This window comes from Agaricus bisporus, assembly GCF_000300575.1.
Source record: "Agaricus bisporus var. bisporus H97 unplaced genomic scaffold AGABI2scaffold_8, whole genome shotgun sequence".
Classification (NCBI taxonomy): Eukaryota; Fungi; Basidiomycota; class Agaricomycetes; order Agaricales; family Agaricaceae; genus Agaricus; species Agaricus bisporus.
In genome coordinates this window covers 1,225,123-1,240,721 of record NW_006267371.1, presented here as the reverse complement: position 1 = coordinate 1,240,721, position 15,599 = coordinate 1,225,123, and the positions used below count along the sequence as shown (strand labels likewise).

At 44.8% G+C, this 15,599-nt stretch overlaps 5 protein-coding genes across 5 annotated transcripts; 1 reads left to right on the top strand and 4 right to left on the bottom strand.

Moving 5' to 3' along the window:
- Positions 1 to 956: 956 nt before the first annotated feature.
- AGABI2DRAFT_137782 (hypothetical protein) lies at positions 957 to 1,210 on the bottom strand (the record flags this gene model as incomplete). The annotated part of the gene is made up of 2 exons (XM_006463309.1): positions 1,061 to 1,210; positions 957 to 985 (listed from the first exon to the last, which is right to left on the bottom strand). Coding segments are annotated over exons 1-2 (171 nt in total), but the record flags the coding sequence as incomplete, so codon positions are not given.
- Positions 1,211 to 2,194: 984 nt separating this feature from the next.
- Positions 2,195 to 2,871, bottom strand: AGABI2DRAFT_137780 (hypothetical protein). Its single transcript, XM_006463308.1, has 5 exons — positions 2,704 to 2,871; positions 2,609 to 2,628; positions 2,514 to 2,520; positions 2,402 to 2,450; positions 2,195 to 2,326 (listed from the first exon to the last, which is right to left on the bottom strand). Exons 1-5 carry the CDS (start codon positions 2,831 to 2,833, stop codon positions 2,266 to 2,268), a joined length of 267 nt encoding a protein of 88 aa, XP_006463371.1. The 5' UTR covers positions 2,834 to 2,871; the 3' UTR covers positions 2,195 to 2,265.
- A 1,108-nt stretch (positions 2,872 to 3,979) lies between these two features.
- On the bottom strand, positions 3,980 to 5,672 carry AGABI2DRAFT_120195 (hypothetical protein; the record flags this gene model as incomplete). The annotated part of the gene is made up of 6 exons (XM_006463307.1): positions 3,980 to 4,845; positions 4,913 to 4,979; positions 5,046 to 5,268; positions 5,340 to 5,411; positions 5,486 to 5,583; positions 5,649 to 5,672. The coding sequence occupies 6 exons, from the start codon at positions 5,670 to 5,672 to the stop codon at positions 3,980 to 3,982; spliced, it is 1,350 nt and encodes a 449-aa protein (XP_006463370.1).
- Positions 5,673 to 6,766: 1,094 nt separating this feature from the next.
- On the top strand, positions 6,767 to 8,599 carry AGABI2DRAFT_194208 (hypothetical protein). Its single transcript, XM_006463306.1, has 6 exons — positions 6,767 to 6,786; positions 6,844 to 7,204; positions 7,252 to 7,632; positions 7,694 to 7,991; positions 8,053 to 8,287; positions 8,343 to 8,599. Exons 3-6 carry the CDS (start codon positions 7,380 to 7,382, stop codon positions 8,544 to 8,546), a joined length of 990 nt encoding a protein of 329 aa, XP_006463369.1. The 5' UTR covers positions 6,767 to 6,786; positions 6,844 to 7,204; positions 7,252 to 7,379; the 3' UTR covers positions 8,547 to 8,599.
- A 4,026-nt stretch (positions 8,600 to 12,625) lies between these two features.
- AGABI2DRAFT_208101 (hypothetical protein) lies at positions 12,626 to 14,610 on the bottom strand. Its single transcript, XM_006463305.1, has 5 exons — positions 14,016 to 14,610; positions 13,769 to 13,962; positions 13,623 to 13,717; positions 13,225 to 13,563; positions 12,626 to 13,170 (listed from the first exon to the last, which is right to left on the bottom strand). The coding sequence occupies exons 1-5, from the start codon at positions 14,408 to 14,410 to the stop codon at positions 12,658 to 12,660; spliced, it is 1,536 nt and encodes a 511-aa protein (XP_006463368.1). The 5' UTR covers positions 14,411 to 14,610; the 3' UTR covers positions 12,626 to 12,657.
- Between the last annotated feature and the right edge of the window lie 989 nt (positions 14,611 to 15,599).

The window sequence follows — 15,599 nt, the reverse complement described above, 5'->3', positions numbered from 1 at the left end:
ATAACTAAATTTGGTATAGTCAATAAAAGCATGGCGGTCCATGCTCAATGGGTGGCGTGTGCAAGCAGGTCCAAAACCGTGCTTTGTTGAGTCATACCGACTAAGGTGCATATGGTGACAATAATCGGAGAAGGCGATTGTGTACGCCCGATGCACCATCCCTGTATCGTTGATTCTGAACTCTGGCGAGTTGGACATACGTATAGGCTCGAGTAAAACTTTCATATGTTAATATACCAAACATTCTACTAAATCACACCAATGCAAAGCCTACAGAGTCTCGTCAGTTAATTAATCCAACTACTCGTCTGCACGCCTCCAATTGTGTGTCCCACGGATACGAGGGTCTGAATTTTTGTGGTTCGATGCCATGCTCAAGGCCGCTCAATATGTAGGTTGCGTATTGCGAGGAAAGACAGACTGGGGTCAGACGGTCTTTGCAGAAAATTTATCACTTCAACGCAGACGATGTCTATCGAATATGCTCTATAACAGCTTCCTAATTCTTCTCTCAAAAAGAAAATATCATCACGACTCAGAAACTTAAACAAAGCGAAAACAACTTTTCATCACTGCTTTGTAAGTATCACAAAAAACAGGAGCAGATTACTTGGAAGGAGAAGGCGAAGAAAGGGGTGGGAAGTCAAGGCATGCAGTGGCAAATATACAGCTGGACGAAAAAAAAAATGAAATGAGCATCCGTCATCTACTTTTTTAAGCTGTAATTCTTACACGCCCGCTTTGGCATTGGGGGTGAGATAGCAGCACTTGTACTTCGGGTCGGAGCCTATAGTCATTATTCAGTACGTTCTGCTTTGGAGCCTTAGTGTTAATTCTCTCAAACTTACACATGCAACGGAACTATATTCGGCGCAAAAGGGCAGGTGAATGTCAGAATGCGAAAAGAAAAAGAAAGGCAAGGCAAATTAGGTGTCAAGTAATATAAAGACTTTTACCTTGCTCCCATCAGGCAACGTATACCCACCTAATTGTAAGTAGTAGGGAAGAGGTTGGTTAGCAGTATAGCCGATTTATAAAGAGGAGACACAGGGGGACATACAAATTTGAAGTTGAGCCAGCGTAGCAAGGAATCCGGCCACAGGAGGACAGGTCAGTGGAGGCTCGACTGCTTGAGCTACAGGAGTAGCAGAGACGAAAGCAACAGAGGATAAAGCGAGGAATAACAGGGTTTTCTTGAGCATGATACTAGTAGTAGCAAGGATAGACAACCCTACTACTAGAAGCAAGCAGAGAGCCATAATTTATACCATTTCGTCCAGGTCTCATTTCCAGTCTAGGCCGGACCGCAGAATACAATTTGGAGATATCTCAACCAAGCAGAGAGGTAGTATGACTGGTGGCGGAAAGCCTGTAATAACGAAGAGCGTCTTGACGGCGGCGGAGAGTATGCGCTGAATCATACATTTGAGGACCGAACAGCTGTGTAAAAGCAACCAGACAAGACAAGACAAGACTAAGTTATAGAGCCTGACTCTGAAAGTTCCTAAGAGCTGAGAAAATCATTTTGATGCCTTCTAATTAAAACATGAGAAAATAGATGCACAGGAGAGTAAAAATTACATTGGGTGACACGCATGGTCGTGCATTACAGTATTCGAACTGAAAGCGCGCACACCCGCCATTTGCAGTGACTATGGTCGTTAAAAATAGAATTGGAATGGTCAATAGTTTGAATCACGGCGGCGGTCCATCCTCAATGGGTGGCGGTGGCAATGATATGCACGCAGGTCCAGTGTAATCCCATGCTTTGTTGAGTCATATCGACTGAAGTGCTGGTGCATGTGGTGCAGTTAGAGAACTACACTCCGAGTCAAAGTAGCCAATGTAGTATCTCTGATGTACTATCGTTGAAAGTTCGAGCTCTGTCAATAACGCGCTAGTCATACGTCTACTAAACTCGAACAAGACTTTCATATGTTGATCTATCGAACTTTGTAAGTCCAACCAATACAAATGTAGGTTACAGTGCCAGCGTAGCGTCGTCAGTCAATTGATCAAACTTCTCGGCCGTACGCCTCTGCTGGCAGGCAGCCTGAGTCCAAACGCGTGTCCCGCTGCTAAGAAATCTCCTCGAGTTTATCACTTCAACGCACACGACGTATATCACACATGCTCAATGACAGCTTCCTACCTGGAAATCTTCTTTCAAAAAGAAATTGTCACGATTCAACTGACTTGAAACAAAGCAAGAACGATTTTTCATCACTAATCCTGTAAGAAACATAAAAAGACAGGAGCGGCCTATCACTCGGAAAGAGTGGGCGAAGAAGGGGGTATGAAGTCGGTAGGGCAAGCAGGCAAACAGCTGAAGGAAAAGGAAGAAAAAAAGAAATGAGCAACCGTCGTCTACCTATTAAAGCTGTATTTGAAGAGGACTTACTAGCCCGCATCGGGGTGGAGATAGCAGCACTTGAAATCCGGGTTGGTGCCTATAGCCATCATCATTGAGTACGTCCCACTTTAAAGTTAAATGTCCACTCAAAACGACTTACAAGCGATCTATACGACGCCGCCAAAAAGGTAAATGAACGTCAGAAGACGAGCACATGCAAGATTTGAAGTTCCAAGTAATATGGAGAAAGCTTACCGTTCCCCAGATAAACCCACCTAGTAAGTAGTAGAAAAGAGGTTGATCAGCACGACTAGCCGATATACTAAATGAGAGACACAAGAGTGACATACAAGCTTGACCGAGACCAGGGACTCCAGGAGGGGTACAACTCGGTGCAGGCTCACTTGCTTGAGCTACCGGAGTCGCAGAGACGAGAGCAACAGAATATAAGGCGAGGAATAACAAGGTCTTCGTGAACATGATGATACTGGTGGTAGCGAGGACAGGCAAACCCTACTAAGTTTTAGAAGCAAGCAGAAAACCTTCTTTTATACCATTTCGTGGGTTCCCCTGGATAGGTCTCATACTAATTTAGTTTAGACCGCAGAATCCAATCTGGAGATACTCCACCAGGCAGGCAGGCAGGCAGTATGATTGGTGGGAGAAAACCTGTATTAACAGCGCAATGCGTCTTGGCACTACCGCAAGCATCGGAGTTGGAGAGTAAGTACGTACTAGAACATAGATTTGGGGCAGGAACAGTTGTGTCAGTTGTATAACGCTGTGTTTTTTCAAGGAACAAAGATGGAGCCCCAATGGAACCATTCAATATTGGAGCCATAATGCGGTTAAGTCGGGTTGAGTTTCGTAATTTGAAGTTCTTCTTGTCTTTTACTGTACGATGTTGCGGCTTTTTCATGTCGTGGATTTGATTTGAAGGAATCTGTAGTACGTAACGGGTGAACAAGTTAGGCGTTTAAGCTCAAGGGAAGACTCTAGTGACTATGGGGCCATAGAGCTGCAAGTTCGACAAGTGGTGTCGGTAAAGGTAAGTAGTGGTGCCGTATGGACTCGGAGTGCACGAGCGGTCTTTTCATCATTACCATCGCACTCTTGGCCGATCCAACCACACCACCGACGGCGTGCGACTCTCCACGGACATCATCCAGTATACATGGCATATTACATGATAGTCCAGGCACTTGTCAATGACTTCCCAGGCACTAATAGTAAATTAGATCAATATAACTCAAGTCGCACAAAATCCGACGACTTCTAAAACCAAATTTTAACGATATACGATTCAAAGGTATAAGGGTATCGAAAGTACTACACGAAAAGATGTACTTTAACGGTCAAGTAATAAAAAGTATTTATATGAAATAGAAATAAAAAGAAGTCGTAAAAAATTCGTGAGTTACCGTATATAAAAAAAATAAGAAAAAAGATATTTTTTTGGGGTTTATTTAAAGTGTAGTGGTAATTCCAATAGATGGACGTCCATGAATAAAGAGAAGATGATGATGAAAAAGCCGGATAAAGAATAAGAGAGAAAGAAAACAAAACCGGATTTCGTTCATAATTGAGTCAATCCCCAAAGAGACACACACTTTTCCAGTCCAACTTTCAGGGGGTCGGGGTATAATTCGAGTACCAATCATCCGTCGAGTATTCGGACAAACCCAAATTCAAATCATCCGAAAACAACGGTGAATAATGACCTAGTTGTTGTGGTTGCTGTTGCTGTTGCTGCTGCTTCTGCTGTTCGATGTCCTGCGGTCTCACCGTCCCATTATGGACAGTGAGAGGCTCACTAGGAAATGCATCCTCTAGCAAACAATTGGCACCATATCGCTGTTCATAGTATTTCAGATCGTTCTCTTGCCGCTGCGTTTCGATCGCCTGAAACCAGTTTGACAACAAAGTCGATGAAACAGGTGGAAATTGTCGAGTCTGATAATTCGATGGACCAGCAGCCAAGAAAGAACCATTGAAGAAATCGGACATCGGTGGCAACCTCGACGACGAAGTCGACCCCTCTCCCAAACTGGGTTCCGTTACAGCATTGTTGACCGAACGAGTCTGATAATTCGATGGACCAGCAGCCAAGAAAGAACCATTGAAGAAATCGGACATCGGAGGCAACCTCCATGACGAAGTCGACCCCTCTCCCAAACTGGGTTCCACTACAGTCTGAGCATTGTTGACCGAAGAGGGATTTGGGAAAGCGGCTAATAGACCAGGTACTTTGAGTCGAGCTTCTAGGTCTGCGAAAAAAGCCTTGACTTGATTTTCCGTATGATTGATCTCGGCATCTTCAGGAGACAAATTGAAAATGGGATTGATCGGTGGTGGGATGGTTGAAGAGGGGATGAATGGAGAAGGGCCGGAGGTGATGAAATTGTATGGAGATGGAGAACCAGCTTCGGTTGAAGACGCCGAGATTGAATTATACGTAGAACTATCAACGGCTCCTAGCCCTTCTTTAAAATCTACAGATAAGATAAACTTTAGTCAGTTCTATCGTTCATAGAAAGAAAGAAAGAAAAGGTAACGAACCTGGTATTTTGAATTCACCATTGATCTTCTCAGTATGCATGTTTTCCAATGTAGCAAGCGAGAAGACCTATACAAAACAATGACTGATTAACCGCGAGTTCTAAAAAGAAATTGTGGAAGAGGATAAACTCACACCAACGCTTGGAGCCTCCTTATCAAACGGAACGACCCTTGTAGGAACCGCGGGCAAATACACAGTTCGAGAACCATCGGATTCAACTTGTTCGCGTCGCGCATTCTCTCCTGCAAGGCGTTTTCCTTGCCCTAGACTCAAAGGATTTCCATTACGACGACGACGAGTGGCAGATCCACCACGTGATCTGTTACCCGAGTTGTCTTCAGGAATCACTCCATGGCTAAATTACGCCCCCAACAAAGTAGCATCAGTATCAAAATCTTCAACGAGTAGAGAGAGAGAGAGACTTACACAGATCTGAGGTGCTCGGAGATGTTGGATTTCTGAGTGAAACCTTTGTTACACTGAGGACAACGATTTATCCTGAAAAAGAGAGGGTGGCGGGAAATCGTTAAATATCACTAGACAATAAAAAGACCGTGACGGAGGTCACTAACCTAGCTCCACTATTGTGAATGAGAGTCATCCTCAAATGCCGTTGCAATTGACTAGGACGGGCAAAGAGCCTATCACAAGGATAACAATAACAATCGGCCTAAAAAGGATATCAAGTCAATAAAAAAAAGACAATGAGGACGAGTGGCAACGAGGGGTCCGTACCTGGTAAGGATGTGTATGCGGCATTATTTACTCGCTGGAGGGGCGGGATAGCGGTGACAGATGTAGAGGGCGAGGGTAGAAAGTAGCGAAAGAAAGCTCTTTTAGCTGATGGACCCACCCCCCGCGCGCCCTCAGCTTTATACATCCCCCCCGCCATTGATGGATTGGTGTTCACCCAGTTTTTTAAAATCTCTTTAATTAGAAGGTAGGGCTGAAATTACTTTGCACTGGATTGGTGGCGACCCAGTTTTTGTGAAAATTCCCGATAATGGTAGGGTTTTTGTTGACGACGGAACCCACGTCATACAAACGCCCGCATTTGGAGTTGGTCCATGTACCCTGGATGGGAAGGGCAGTTGGCGGTGCTTTGGGTCGCTTGAAGTAGAAATTATCTTTTCAGGGATGATAAAAGGCTTGGTAACAGAGTAGATTATGGTCCATTATGGTCCATTAACGGGCCTAATTGGGAATGGCGGTTCAATGTTCAAAGTCCAGAACATAGCCGAGTGGCACAACTCACTATTATAAGATCTGACGACCGTAGCTGCTGAGCGTTCGAGTAACTCTTGTTCTTGATGTCTTGAGATAGAAATTCAATCACAAGAGCCTGGCTAATCACGAATAACTTTCGATCTTTAGGAAGTGAACTTGGTCGCGTGAGGCTATTTTCGGATGAGCAGGGTCGCGTCGACAAGCGAATGGAGATTGACTTTGCACCATCCAACGGTTGGACTCTGAAGCCGGTCGGCATGAACGCCCAACCTCGTCAAGTTGAATTCGGAATTAGACACGGTAAGCCGGCAACGTCCAATGAGCAATGTGTGTTTATAATTGATGGATTTAATAGATGAGTACAAGTACTGAGAGGGCAATGGAATTACAGGACGAAGCTGAAGTGAACCAGTAAATCATTCCGTCTATTATGAATTCCTCTACCATCTAACGTCAGATTGAGCAGTGTTCCCGCCGTAAGGTATATCCGTTTAATAGGGAGCGGCAGCAGCTTGACACTGCGGGGTGGGTATGATGTTAGTCGATACATTTCTAGGTGCGTCGATGGAATAGACTTACAGCCTTGAGTTGTTCAAGGTACCACGTGCAAGAGGGAAGATCCGCTTTTTCGAGGCACTTGGTGAACTCTGTTACAGAATCAAGATGAGCAGATGACTGGGGAAAGAATTAGCAGGTCATTTACCTTTGGCCTGGCCTTCACAGTTGATTCCACCGGATTGTTGTTGAACGGGAGCCGCTGCAGCAACAGGAGCCTCCTGAGCAGGGGCAGCAGCCTGGCTGCTTCCTCCAAAGAGCATGCTGGACAGACCATGGCCGATGGTAGAGCCAATAGCTACGGAACCGGCAGTTGCGGCCATTTGAGCGATCATACCAGGCTGGGAAGACTGTGTGGACTGTGTGGGCTTTGCAGCAGCAGCACCGGCCGGGGGTGCTGGGGGAGGTGCATGGGAATAACCGGCAGGAGCAGCGGCAGTGGAAGCGCTGCGAGTCTGGGCAGGAGCTGAGCGCGGGGCAGCAGCGGGGCGTGAAGAACGAGAAGAACGCTACGAACGAAGTCAGTCGACGCTAAACAGCTACAGCAAAGACTTACAGGCATGGTGTCGTGGTCAACAACGGAAGTGTTTGCAGTTTTCCGGGTTGATATTTCGGCAAACCAAACATATCCAAACAGCAAGAAAAAGTCGAGTCTGCCGAGCGTTCTGCGTGGCCCAACTGCCGATGGCTGCCCGACTCTTCCTAGTGGCCTTGCCATGCCGCCCCCTTGTCTGGCGCTCGTACGCAACCGCAGCCACACTCGCTTCCAAACCACCGGCAGCCGCGCCGAAAGCTGAGGGCTCTTCGCGTCAAAATGAAAAGCAACCGCCACAAGCTTTGTCAATGGAAGAAGAGGTCGACAACATTGGCAGGCTCCTTACCTTTGGTAACGAAATGCCCACAGCGGATGTCTGGGGTCAAAAAGTAGACACGCTAGGTTCGTCCATCGTTTCTCACCCTCTGCCCCAGAATCTCATCATGTCCCTCTCCAAGAAAAGATGTGATGATTCCTCATAATCTGTCATCTCACTTTCGGCATCACGGCCTCAGAGGTTTCTGGTCGCGGTATTGGCAAAACAGAGGGAACGACCTCAAGAATATGATAGGCTTATACGCGTTGGCTTCTCATAATTCCATACCAGGTGTCGCGACGGACAGTGATCCCTGGTATACAAGATGGTTTCTCTGGCCGTTTTACTCTTTTACAGCCCAATCCACAAATAAGACGAGTTGGCTAACCACGTGTCGGCGACATATGCTTGATTCATACAAAAACCTGAACATGGCCATTGCAAAGTGCGTTACACTGCCTTATTTTTTTTTCTAATCACTTCCGCTCACGAAATAATCGAATCAGGAGTGACATCAAGGAAATAAAACGTCGAGCCGTCGATACATACCAAGTCGAAACCTTGGCCGCACACAAGAAAAAGCAAAAATCCGGTCTTGCCTATGTCTGGCGGTTGCACAAGGAAGTTAAGCCAGCTCAGATTCTCTCTCTCCGCGTCATCGAAGGATATCTGTCCCCCGAGGAACCCAAGTTTGGCAGTCGCTTGATGGTCCATGCTTTAGTGAAATTCGACACTGAACAGGTATATCACCATTCTTCCCTCGACATTCACCACCTGTCTTACATCTTGCCTCTAGAGCCTCGAAATCTATGATCAACAGTGCAACCCGCTGCATAAACCTGCCAAAGGTGCCTTTAAGACTTGGGATGGAATGCTTGAAGCAGAAAAGAAGCGGGTGATTCAGTATCTCGTCATGGAAAAAAGAATGTGGTATGACGGACCATGGTTGATTAGAGAACAAGTCTGGAAAGTCAACAACGACGCTAAAAAGTCCAAATAATGTCGTAACCAGTATTTTGCTTTTAACTATACCTAATATACTACTTATTGCTTCTAGTGACCTTGGCAATCCAGACGAACTAGGCTCAGATGTACACTTAGGGATGGACGAACCAAGAGTCGCTGTTTTGACCATACGAGATCAAAAGTCTCGGCGTCCCGAAGTTTCGGATTAAACTTCTATATTATTGGCTTTCCCCCTACATTGTTTTACTCAGCTACTGGTTGTCAATCGGACCCGTCCGTGCTACAGGTCAAAAATATCTGGACAAAAGACAATTAAAGTTTTGTCGTTGAATGTCAGGCGCATAGACGTGTATGACATATTTGACTGTGATGTTGGGTTTTAATTCGTAAAGCCAATGAATGGGTTATGGTCGCTTACATGGCTCATTATGGAGCAGATACTTCCGTGATTCATACTTAACATTTCTTATATCTCACGCACACGGGTTTTTCTATAGCATTTTTTTCCGATAATAGAAATAAATAAAAAGGTTGAGTCAGATTTTTTGAATACAGGTTTTATTCGTAAAGCCCATGAATGGGTTATGGACGTTACATGGCTCATATGGAGCAGATACCTCCGTGGTTCATATTTGTATATCTCACGCACACGGGTTTTCTGTAGCATTTTTTCCGATAATAGAAATAAAAAAAGGTCGAGTCAGATTTTTTGAATACATAACTTCTCCTTGGCACTAATTAAGATCCAAAATGAGAAACTCTAGTTGGCAGATATATAAGGATGATAAACATCTCTTTTTTTGAATAGGTTTTTCTTTAGGTGGGCTGGGCAGGATAAGAATAGATCTGAAAAGTGAAAAACGCCGTCTTTCAATCAAATGTTATGTTATACATTTGTCCGCAGTAGCATTTCCTGCGGTAGAGATGATTTAATTGGTTGTATGTCACATACGTCTTTTGACAAAGTTTAGTGGGCTTGTCATGATTGACCTTCCTTGGCGAAAAATAAATGATGGTTTTTGCCGGCGGCAAAAAGTCCATTTTCTAATTTACTTTAAGTTTTAAGTTGCAAAGGATATGAAACTATGGGGTCAGTTCGCACCGTCGTTTCGATCAAAAAAATCCATGTTTGATTTATTGATGATCTCATTTATTCAAGATCTTGAACGCTACTAACTTACAAGTATGTACACTCACGCGCGCTAACCGTGAGTATTCGTACAAGTACCTATTTACTTTGTCTCCATTCTCAATTTTATGGTCAATTGATGTTGAGATGTTTAGCGGTTCAAAGTTATCCAATTTATCACATGTATTTGAACTTTGTTCAAGTTTTCTATCAAGTCATTGACAAAATGTTGATATGTTATGTACTAGTAGATGGCATCTTATTCAATGGGTCTCGAGTTTTAACTTTCCTAAACCGGCGGCCGAAGGGTGCGATTGAGTTCCTGAATTATCATTATAAGTAATTGTAATCATGTTTAGATGCCAATGAAGGAATATATATATCAAGAGATTTTGATCATTTGATTGTTGTGTGGGTCGAAATCTGGATCATCGTAACTAGGTGCCTGGATAGTTTCATTCCGGAACCAAACCAAAAGACATTATCAATTCTAGACGGTCGTTAAGTACCACCGACTAGTAGCTGCAGTTATGGCCATCGCTGGCAAAGAAGTCTTGGAAATACAAGGAAATAGTATAAACCTTGTTATGGAACTGGTTCCACCACAATCTCTACCTACTGGCATCTAATGTGATCTTATGCCTTGATGCCTGTCCAAGCCCTGTTTTTGCTAATGATTTGCTAGTATATCGCCGGTAATAATCCTTCCATGACTTGGCCATTACTCACTCGTATTTCCTACTGGCTCGTAACTTCATTGGCTCAAATCATACCGAGTCCAGCGCCCTATGAGTCATCCTACATCATCATCATATGTAGAGCGCGTAACAACCTCACCTGCCTGCCAACGTACACATCACCATTGAATCACCACAAAATGCCTTTAATACACTGCATTCTCGGAGGTAACTCAACTCAGAAAAGATCACGGCAGGTTTGACTCCCAATTTACGACACGAACTGAGATGTGATGCTAGGTAATAAGTATGGTTATGATCTGGGTAACAAATCTGCGCAGTTGAAATCGCCGTCGTTTAAATTTATATCATTCGCTGGGCCCGCGGAGTTTTTCGAACGAGTTTGAGTTTCCGTTGATGCGTTGTTGGCTCTTAGCTGGATTTTTGAAGCCGCAGTGGCTGTGAATTTCTTTACTTTGTCTTTGGGCCGAGGTACCGAGTACTATACATATACAGGCAACTGTACGCGTTTTGGATGTTTTGATATCAATGGAATATTGAAAAGGGTCCAGACTTCCCACCTTCAGGGAAGTAACGGAACATATTATCTATGATGTAACGATTTAAACTTCTTCAAACTTCCTTTCGGGATAACAAGTTGAAGCAAAAAAAAGATATTACACTACTACTAAGCGCGTTCGTTTTTGGGTTCAATGAATCAACCCCTTCAACGGCATTTTTTTTTCCGAAAAAGAAAAACCGCCGTAAGTCGCAGTGAATAAACCGAGTCGGAGTTCTGTGAGTATTGACGCCGATGCCTTGTTGGGCAATCTTAACATACAAAGAAAAAGAGTCATATTTCTCGCATTGGATTCCCAATTAGAATTAAAGAAAAAAGAGATGTGAATCGAGCTAACGGAATTATGGAGAAGAAATCTCATCAATCTCATTGAAAAAAACAAAGCGCGAAAGAGAAGATTAACTTGGTCGATTGTATGTCTCTCAAGTGTCCGTTTTCTTTCACTGAGTCTCCCTCATTGTCAGGGCGGGTCTACATATTAAGCTACCTCAAAACATTCTCCGTCATCATTCCTCCTGCCAGACGTTACCGTCTCGTACCTGAGGAAAAAAGATATTTTGACGGATCTGATTGTCGGACCTTCATCGACATCAATAGAAGAAGCACAGTGCGATCTGCCTTGGCCTTGGCCTTCATCATAGTGTCAGGCTACTATCCGACTCCGTCGCCTCAAGAGTCCAGCCATCAATACGATTCATCATATGTCCCGGGACAAATTGACCCGAATCACACATCTTCTTTCACAGCATCTTCTTCCCGCGAAACGTTCTTCTACTAGTAAGATATAAAAATAAATGCGATGCGGCCACCAAGCCTAATTACGAGGTAAGCATCAGGGTCGCTCAAAATCATTGGCAAGCATAAACCTGATACATACCTCACTCCGAGTCTGCGCAATGAATCCGCCAAAGGTTTGATTTTGCTGCCAGTGAGAGTTCAAAACACAGTATGTCAGACCCCGAGCAATGATCAATCTATCATATGCCTACAGTCTGCGTGTAGGTGTGCCTCAGTCTCTTTCATCAGTACCTCTGTCTGTCTTTTCCAACTATCTCTTAAAGATAGAAACATAGCACCCTATGACCGCAGTTCGACTACGAAAAAAATAAATATTTCTTTGATTTTTATACGCGCGTCTAAAAATAACCCATTTCTTTTTTTAACAGTGACTCCGATGAACTCGTCGCGTTTCAACGTTCCAACGCTCAACATTGTCAACGATCAACCCGGTTTACAATCGATCCACAGGTTTTACTTACATACATAGCAATTACACCATAACCATCTCTCAATCAAACAAGGGGGCGAGGCTGACGGTGACGCATTTGATATATTACGCAACGGAACACATTGAAGATTCTAAACATGAAATGGAATGAAAGCACAAAGAAAGCTACAGTAAAATATGTATGTGCTATGAAAATCTAACATACATCTGTAGAAGTGTGAATGAAAAGATAAGAGTTCGAATATAATCAAACTATTTCATGATCTTTACAAGTGTTCGCAAATTCGAGGAACAACAACAAAATCCAGTATTAACAAAAACGAAAAGCGAGATTTACAAAATCGAGGATATAAGATACAAAAACACTACTAGAGTATTAATATAACATAATTTATAAGAAACAAAGAGCGGAGGTGTGTGCTAGACAATCTCTAAGATATCAAAGTCCAGCGCAACCAAGTGCGAAGGGAAGAACAACAAAACACAACAGGAAAAGAGGAAAGTTGAAAGACTAAAAAGACGAGGAGAGATTTACAGATACCCGTAGTGACAGAGAGGATGTGGATGCACATCTTGATTAAGGAAAACACGAAGAAGCGTCATAGTAGGCGCATAGATCAAAGTGTAGAATAGCCAAATGGTAAGTGAGTAGAGGCCGAGAGGTTCGTTCCTGACGATTCTCTGGTTCACCAAAGGATTGGCCATTGCTGGAGAAAGAATTTCTGGATATTGTACGAGCACTCCACTCTCCGGTGTCTGCTCTTGAGTCTCTGACACGAAAAGCGACTCGGTTTGAATACGCCCAAGAGTTGGTTTGGGTGAGTTGGGGATTGGACTGACAATGACGTCTTGAGAACGCTGAACAGACCAAGGTGAGTGAGGAATAGACTCCTCTGAATTGGCTGATTTGGGTACAGGGATGCTGTGAACGCTGCTGGAGGGCGTGACCGGTTCCGATTCCGTTGGGGTAGCGGGACTTGGAGCCCGAGGGGGGACCGTGATTGGCGAGAGGGTGGGACGCAAAGTGACAGTTGCCGCCCTTGCCTTAGCGAACGTCAGATCAACGCTAATGGCATCGCAGCAAACAGATATGCTTACCCTAGCTTCTTGGCGCAGAGGAAGGAGTTCAACAACACGGGTTGACTTGATCTTGCGTCCATTTGACCCAAAATATCTTGTTGATTCGAATGACCAATGCAACGAACCAACAATCCAATCGGCCAGGCCTTGAACGTAAACATTCACTTGCCGGTCGATGTGTGGTCCCCAGGAAGGAAGATTATCCCTCTCCGCCTTGAAACGGTCGATACTCGACTTGCACATTTGACCGACAAAGTCCACGGCTTCCTGGAGGCTGAGATCCTTCTGATACATAACGACCGGAATCATATTGTGCGTGTCGCCCTTCGACTGTTCTACGTTATAGGAGAAGATATCCTAAAAGGCGCGGAACAATTAGTCTAGATTGTCAGCCATTGAAGTTATTTTAGACTTACATTAGACCATGTGACAAGGTCGTTGGCAGCCTCACCGAGGGCGAGGATGGTGGGATGATCCATCACTTCATCGGGAATTTTAAGATTGTTTGCATCTATCAGGGCCGTCAGCACCACGTCTTGAAAGCTTTAGAGGGTCAACTTACACTCAATTAAAGCCCAGCACGGTTTGCATCCGGAAGTATCCCGACGTAGAGCGATATATGAGTCAAGATCGGGTATTACACCATTAGCGCGATCCAGAGCTTGTTGGGTTACGCTCTGGAAAAAGAAATCCATTGTTTCAATGAAACGTTGCTGCGTTCCAGGAGACGAGGTCGGGATCACTCGTTTGTATAGACTGCGAGAGGGTCAGCTCGGTGGAAATAATATCAAGAAAGGCAAAGCACATACTGTTTGGTCATCCTCCCAATGCGGGCGGTGGAAGGGTAAGAGTAAGGGAAATAAAGAGAGTTCAACACGACATCGGCAATGTTGTGTGTTCCTCGGTTGTCCATATCATCGGAAAGGTTGTCGAGATGGAATAAAAAAGTGAGGAAATCATTGCAAACTCTCAACTGGGGGCAAGCAGCATTGGGATAGGTCATTGCGGTCAGTAAACCAGCATTGAGCCCATGGAAGGCCTTGCGTTTATTTGCGTCAAGGCTATCCCCTTGAAAAAGCCATTTCTTCGTCTCAACGGTGACCTGCTTCCTATGTCGGCTGATTCGTAGTTTGAAGTCACAATGGGACACGAGATCAGGAAGAATAAAAGACTTGGGGGACAAGGAAGCGACTGCAAAAGCCATTGAAGAGGTAGTGACGAGAAAATGAGGCAAAGAATGTAGGTGGTTCAGAGAGGAAGCTGAACAATGAGTGGGGGGTGGAAGACGGTGAGGAAGACCAGGACACGTTTTATATGAGCATACGGGGTCGGTTCGAGTTGTAATGTTGATGCCGTCTAATGAACCGCCGTCCCGAAAAAGAAGGTTTCAGACTTCGCGTCCTCTGCGAAAAAGGTGGAGAAGGCACGGAGGGAGATCTGAAGATGGCATGCACGAGTCATTCTCCGTTTCTGACAAACTGGGAAACCCGATCCGAGATTGGTGTCCTGACGTATGGGCTGTGAAGGGTTCCATCGAGTTGATGCGATACCCGACGGACCAGACAGTTGGACGGCATCGTACATCAGGATCAAAAATTTGTTTATTCTACGAATGATTTCGGGAGTGATGTTTACACACTTGGGTGCGAGGGGATGATGCGTCTTCCGTAGGAGACAACCGTTGTATTTGGAGTTAGGATCATTGAGGATTGCGTTTCAGACTCGGACGCATTTCGGGTATCGTGTGCTCGGTATTGTCGAACAAGGCGCGCGGAAGATGGAATCGCGAGCCTATGGACAAGATAAAGCTGACAGAATTAAATTCGACGTGTCAAAAGAGCTCACAGGCATATGGCAAAGAAGGCGGTGGGCGAGGAGAAACAGCAACGCGCAGGCTGCGCTGGGCGGCAACAACAGACAGTTGGGTGTGACATATGCATACATGCAACATACAGTCGGAATTTGCCGAGATGAGCCCGATCTTCCTCCTACTATTTCAGGAAACAACAGGCGGGTGTGAACCGAAAGTCGTTCAACTTCAGCTCGTCTTGCATCCTGTCGAACCCGACGGAGCTTTTGTCAAGGATCAAAATGGAGAGTTGCGTGATAGTCATTTCTTGGAGCTGTTTTTTCCCTTGTGATGCATTCCGGCCTCTAATAACATAATTTGCCAAGGTTCGACGTGCTCCCGAGTCCCATGACAAAGGCTTTGGCGAATGTACAGATGCTTCATTCGAGGGATCGTGCATCCACTTTGAACGGAGATGGAGCTTTGAGTTAAACTGATTGTCCACGGCTGTGATGTAGTCAACGTTTGTATTCTCGAGGTGACCAACATCGAGCGTATAGTATCCGACATTCAAAATCCTGTGGCAAGGAAGCCATTGTTGAAC